At 36.1% G+C, this 7,473-nt stretch overlaps 1 protein-coding gene across 1 annotated transcript in view; it reads left to right on the top strand.

Moving 5' to 3' along the window:
- Positions 1 to 1,052, top strand: part of LOC107632370 — a 5,024-nt gene extending 3,972 nt beyond the window's left edge. Inside the window, exon 4 of the mRNA XM_016336057.1 lies at positions 1,044 to 1,052. Coding sequence (XP_016191543.1) covers positions 1,044 to 1,052 — 9 coding nt within the window. The remainder of the gene's footprint in view (positions 1 to 1,043) is intronic.

Genomic DNA, 7,473 nt, shown 5'->3' with positions numbered 1-7,473 from the left:
TCACGGTTTTGCCTTTGACGATAGGGATGCTAGCCGAAGCCCCCCACACTCACTCGTCAAAACGCGTCATGCTAGGGAGAGGTATCCACACCCTTATAAGGCATGCTTCGTTCCCCTCCCCAACCGATGTGGGCCTTACAATCCACCCCCCTAAGGGAGTCCAGTGCCCTCGCTGGCACATCGATCCGGGTTCTGGCTCTGATACCATCTGTAACAGCCCAGACCACCCGCTAGCACGATATTGTCCGCTTTGGCACACAAGGCCTCACGGTTTTGCCTTTGACGATAGGGAGGCTAGCCGAAGCCCCCCACACTCACTCGTCAAAACGCGTCATGCTAGGGAGAGGTATCCACACCCTTATATGGCATGCTTCGTTCCCCTCCCCAACCGATGTGGGCCTTACAGAAGAGATGTGGCCTCTGTCGGCAACCAGGACACACACGTCGGAGTTGCCCACAGGTCGGAGGACCAAGTCACACGGGGGGTACATGAGTAGGTGTGTTGTTAGCTTTATTGTTATGTTGATTTCACTTTTGTATTTAGAGTCCACTCTTTTAGGGTTTGTAACTTGAAGTTGTTAAGCGAAAAAATTTGTTAAACTCAATGTGATGTACTTTGCGTTGGTTATTAATTAATCAATGTGTTCCGTTTCTGAACTGATAATTTAACATATCCGACAAATATGTAAAGCGATAATGTAATCTTCAAAGTCCAATTGACACATGATAACCAACATATATAAATAACTTCAATAAACAATGTACACCAATTTTGAAAGTAACGGATACACGAGAAAGCAATAAGGTACCTAACATAGATAACAGAATACAACTCGGATCGTACACATACGTAACTTACATAAACAAAGGAAGCTAAAATACAATACTGATCATACAAATAAGTCATACACCAAGACCAAATCATCTAAATAGGTGCGAACTGGTGAAGCAACGACGGGGAACCTGTGTCCTCTGGCCTCTCTGGACGAATGGCTCTTCATCCTCGATGTCATCCTCATCATCATCCTGGTCTGCATGTGCAGGTGGCCTAGGCTGGACTGGCAAGGTTCATGAGGAAGACCCTGAAGGAACCGACTCTCCGCCGACGGGTGCCCTAGATGGTCCGACAACTGAATGTGACCCAGCAGCATAGGCGGAAGGAGGGGTACCACCCAATGCAAAATAGTCAGGAGGAGGCACTGAAGGAAGCTCGTTCAGATCGACATCTAACGGTGCCTGTGTCCCCGTCATCTGACCCCATCGTCGTGCCGCATCATCCTCCTGCATAATGGCACTGATCTCATCTAGGAAGTGTGATCCGCCGAAATCCGCATCAAGACCATCACTGGCCAGCAAGTCCGAAAATAACATCCCCAGACTAACCCATGGCTGACTCTCCTGAAGTGTGTGGTCGTCATCGGGAACACCAACGAAGTAATCGTCGAGCGGCCCTGATCCAAGTCCAACGTCACCATGGGCCGAACCATCTCCCATACCCGACCCGTACCACTCTCCACCATGACCGCCATGATGGGACTAACACCCCGTACACCAGCATGGCCTCCAGCGTCTCTCCCACCGGGCCCGTGCTGATCACCGTGATTGTCCACCACAACATACGCTCTGCGTCGGCCTCCACGCCCTCGTCGTCTACCTCCATATTGTGATTCGAAATATGCCACATCACTTAGCTAAACATAAGCAGTTAGTATACTTACATCCCTGGCCTGTAATAGGTCTATCCTCAGTCTCCACATCTGCACTCGAGGTCCCTTTTCGCTACCGGAAGGATTGTGACTTGACCACCTGTAACTCACATCGGTGTTATAACAAAAGAAAAGTATGACAAAATAGTATAACATTATAAGTGGACAGGGAATTAAATAATTTAACTCGAAATAGAATACTCCAACAAAAGTACCTCGAGGCCAAGGGCCAGCTGAACGTATCATACCCAGCAGGTCTAAACCCAGGAAAGCGCCAAAAGATCCAAGACTGAAGTAACTGTAACGGGCCAGCTAACTTCACCACATGTTTGTTGGCCACTTGGCACATGCATCGGTACAACCACGCTAGTGCTGTGGAACTCCAGCTGTAGCCACCCATCTCCTCTAGCCTAGCCATGTACAGTAGCCATCTGATGTGAATACGATTGCCGGACTTGTCGACAAACAGCTGAGTGCCCAACAACATCATGATATAGGCACGAGCATAGCGCCTAACTATCTCGCCGTTGGCTCCCTCGGGACACTCTCTAAAAGTCTCTTGGAACCAGGTGCAGTTCACTGCAAACTTCTGAATTTGGTTCGCAGGAGGTAACACACCAAGCAACTCCTGGAACCACACCCAAGTCGGAGCGAATCTGGGTCGTTTTCTCTGAAATTTGGTGGGGTATGAGAATGGAAAAGTGATTCGAATGAGGTGGGTTCGAAGTTCGAACTTCTTTTATAGCCGAATCCAGTGTAATTCGAAACAACCCCATTCGAATTACTACTAGAGGAAAACATTGAGTAATTCGAATCAACCTGATTCGAACTACTTATGATTTCGTGCATAAGGGTAATTCGAATCACACTGATTCGAATTAAGCAAAGTGTAATTTAAATTAGGTTGATTCGAATTAGTGAGTGTGTGTAATTCAAATCAAGGTGATTCGAATTACATGTATTTTGAGTTCGAATTGACCTGGTTTGAACTACATAGAAATGTGATTTGGTTGATTCATGAACCAGTTTCCAGTTTGGCTGATTTCTGTAATATTCTGCTCCCATTGGCTTATCTATGTGATTTGCCCTTTAGTTTGTTTATGAAATCTTTTAACACTATAATAAATCCAACAGATAGTGACATATATTTTGTGACGGTTATGTTAGGAAATTATTTAATTTTTTAATTTATTTGTAGGTAATACATATATTAATTATAATCATAAATTATGCTATTTCAAATTAAATGACTTATATAATGATGATCTCATTTATTGTTTTAAATGCTAAATTGAATAAGTTATTATTACTTTTGATTTGGAATTAAATGAGAATAAAATCAGATATTATCTTTTAGATTTTAGATATATTATTTTTTCATGATTCATGTTTATGAATTTAGGTACGCTTCCACATTCAAGTATTTTTTTTTAATGATTTAACATGGATAATTTTTGGGTTAATGAATTTTGAGAAAATTCCAACAAGTGGTATCAGAGCCATCTATGATTAAATCATTAAGAAATTATAAAAAAAATTTTAATTTAAGTTTATGAAATTAGATTCAAATATGTGCTACTTTTGGATTGTGTAGCACATATTAATAAAACTGAAAGAGTACATAAAGAGTGTATAAAAAATACATAAATAGTACATCAAAAACATACTTACTATAAAAATTTTTTGTATGCACCATAATTTAACTTGTGAATATGAATTCAATTTTTTTTTTAAGGAAAAAAAAGTTTTTCGTTTATCTTTTTTTTTTTCACTATTCCATATGGATTCATTCTTTTGGCAAATTCATTTTTTTTATATTTTGTGGATTGAATTATAATGATTGATTCTAATCTTAACGGATCAAAATTATTTTGGCACATGAATTTGTTGCACAGTTATAATCACATTTTTTTTTCTTTAAGGTCCGAAAAAGACGCCATTAAGATTTAATTCCTTTTGCGATTAATTTTTTTTTTAATTGTTACATGAGGAAACTATTAACAATTTGGATTATTATACCCACCTATTTATAAAGATTTGACTTTGGAATAAATTGATTGATTATGCTGTCAAAGTAGCCTCTTTTATGAAAATTGATTTATTTAAAAACATTAGGAATATGTTGATATGTAATTCATGAGAATATTGGTAAGCCCAAAGAAAGATCTATATTTGGCCGAATTACATACACATATTGATGGTAAATACATGTTTGGGTAGTTAATTAAGAATAAAGTAATATTTATTATTTATGCGGACAATAATCGGCCCAAAGAAGTTTATTGTTTGGCCAAATAATAAGCATTGCACACTTTTGGTTTATTTTCTATTAATTATGCGATTAATAATCGGCCCAAAGGAAGATTATTATTTAGCAAATTAATAGAAAATATATGCGATAATAAATAGGTTGCGAAGTTTAAGTTTCCATGTGAGCATTCAGTCGGTCCAAAGAAAGGCTTAATGTGTGACAGGAATTTTGACAATATTTGATTCCTGCAATGAGAGTATCACTTACAGTTAATTTTTCTATCCAAAGATTGAAAATTAATGTGGTTCTAGATATCTCAATATGAATTTTTTTTTCATTATTTAACTAATGTTTACTGCATATTTTTTTTCTAATAAAGAAACTATGCCTTCAGCTACCAATGTTTCTACACAAATTAGCAGTATTCCTATGCTGAATGGTTCAAACTTTAAGGTTTGGAAGGATACCATGAAAATTATCCACAGTTATATAGAACTGGATATAGTTCTTCGAGAGGAGAAACCCACTTCCATTCCAGAAAATCTCAATGAGGTTAAAATAGAGAAGTGAGAGATATCCAATCGAATGAGCATTATGATTATGAAGCACTCAATTCCTCAGAATAAAGATGCTGAACAGTTCCTGAAAGATAATAAAAAATTCTTTACTAAGAATGAAAAGGCGGAGGCAAGTAGCCTTTTGAGCAAACTTGTCTCCATGAGGTATAAAGATAAAAAGAACATAAGGGAGTACATTATGGAAATGTCTCATCTTGCTTCAAAATTGAAAGCACTAAAGTAAGAGTTATCTGAAGACTTACTCGTGTATTTTATTTTGATCTCCCTTCCTACACACTTTAGGCAATTCAAAGTGAGTTATAACACTCTGAAGGACACTTGGTCCTTAAATGAGCTTATATCTCACTGTGTGCAAGAAGAAGAGAGGCTACAGTATAATAAGAATGAAAATGCTCACACATGGCTTCATCTTCTCAATATAAAAGAAAGCGTGATACTACTGTGGATGTGCCTTCTCAGCAGAAAAAGGCTAAGAAACAGGATCAAGTTTCAACCTGTTTCTTCTGTAAGGTGGGACACATGAAGAAGGATTGTACCAAATATGCCACTTGGCGTGTAAAGAATGGTAAAATTCTTACTTTCATTTGTTCTGAGGCTAGTTTAAGTTATGTAGATATTGATACTTGGTGGGTAGATTCTGCTGCTACTACTCATGTAAGTGTTACTATGCAGGGTTGCCTGTAGAGCCGATCGCCAAGTGATGCTGAAAGATACATCTATGTGGCAGACGGCAATATAGCTGCAGTCGAAGTTATAGAAACCTTTAGATTATGGTCCACGAGTGAATTTTACTTGAATTTATTAGAGACATTTTATGTACCGTCATTTAGACGAAATTTGGTTTCTATTTTTTGTTTGGACAAATCAAGTTATTTTTGTTCGTTTGGAGACAATAAAGTCAGTCTCTTTTATAATTCGAATAATATTTGCTCTGGTCATTTGGTGGATAATCTATATAAGCTTGACTTAAATTCCTATAATAATGAAATACTGCAAACGGGTACAAAATAAAAACTAAATGAGAATTCGGCATCATTATGGCACAAACGCCTGGGCCACATCTCTAAACAGAGAATTCAGAGGCTTGTGTCGGATGAAATTCTTGGATCCCTAAATTTGGCGGACTTTAAAATCTACATTGAGTGCATAAAAGGAAAAAGGACAAACGAAAGAAAATTAGGTGCCGAGAGAGCTAAAGATGTCTTAGAACTGATACATACCGATATATGTGGCACATTTTCTACTGTCTCTTGGAATGGATAACGGTACTTTATTACATTCATAGATGATTAATCTCGTTACGGGTATCTATATTTAATTCATGAAAAAAATTTGGAGATCACTGAGTTCTTGATTCCAATTTTATGGCATATGGTTGCGAAACTTTATCACTGAGCTTCGTATAGTAGATGACATTGAAAGGCCATTAAAGATATTTTGTGACAATAAGTGATCAGCAGTACTATACTCCAACAACAATAAGAGCTTGACAAAATCGAAGCATACAGACATCAAGTTCTTAGTTATCAATGAGAAAGTTTAAGAAAAACAGATTTCCATAAGACATATAGGAACAAAGTATATGCTAGCAAACTCATTACCAAGGGATTGATCTCTAAAGTCTTTCATGAGCACACTGCTTGGATGAGTGTCAATATTTGTGATGTCTTGGTTTAGTGGGAGTTTATTTTATGCTATATGTCCAATGACAGATATTGAATTATTTTTCTGCAGAATTAAGTTGATGGTTTATTTCATGTTATCTGAAATGTTCATTTTGCAATATTTGTATTATTTTGTTTGATCTCAATAAAGTTTTAAAGTTAGATCAGGTGAAAATAGAGATGCATGAGATCACTTGGCATGCAATTTCCATATTACTGATCTATGTCGTTAAGTATATTAGGATGGTGATTGTCGTGGTTTAGTCACGACATTTAATGTGATAAAAGCTGCAGTGATTCCATATCTAATATATGAGACGGACCAGATTGTTAAAGTAATGAGAGAAATAGCATTCAGATGCGCGCATAAAGTTTATACGATGTGATTATGTCAAGAAAGAATATATGTATAGCCTAAGCGGGAGATTGTTAGGAAATTATTTAATTTTCTAATTTAGTTGTGAGCAATTCATATATTAATTATAATCACAAATTATGTTATTTCAAATTAAATGACTTATATAATGATGATCTCATTTATTGTTATAAATACTAAATTGAATAAGTCATTATTACTTTTGATTTGAAATTAAATGAGAATAAAACCAGATATTATCTTTTGTTTTTTACATAATTATCTTTTGGATTTTAGATATATTATCTTTTGGACTTTAGATACTATTTTATTTGGGTTTTAGGATTTAATGGGTGCTATGCTCAAATATAAATAGTGCCTTCAGAGTTTCGGACCCCAATATACCAAAGTCGCCTTTGTTACTCTTTTCCCCTCAGACGAGTCACGCTTTCACATTTAATATTTTTTTTTTAATGATTTAACATAGATAATCTTTGGACCAAGAAAATTTCAACAAAGTTAAAAGAAATTGCTGTAAAAAAAAAGAAGATTGAATCACATGATGAATATTTTTAGGCAATATTTATTTACTTGTTTTAAAATCATAAATTAAATGTTAAGTCATCAATTATATATGCTGGTTAAATTTTATGCATTAGTTGACGTGTACATATTTTATATATAGTTAGTGAAAATATATATTTTCTAATATTCTTTCATATAATCTTATGCATATGTGATGAATTGCGAATGTTTCTATGGGCTCTATCAGAATTTTTTTTTTGGTCAAGTGGATTGGATAGTCCCTAATTCTAGACATTACACTCATACATTATACATTCACACAATTCACTTACACACACTATATGAGAGATACACACAAATGATTCAATATTTCTTCAAGAGAATTTGAATTCGG

Source organism: Arachis ipaensis, chromosome B03 (genome assembly GCF_000816755.2).
Source record: "Arachis ipaensis cultivar K30076 chromosome B03, Araip1.1, whole genome shotgun sequence".
Lineage (NCBI taxonomy): Eukaryota > Viridiplantae > Streptophyta > Magnoliopsida > Fabales > Fabaceae > Arachis > Arachis ipaensis.
This window is presented reverse-complemented; position numbering and strand designations above follow the sequence as displayed.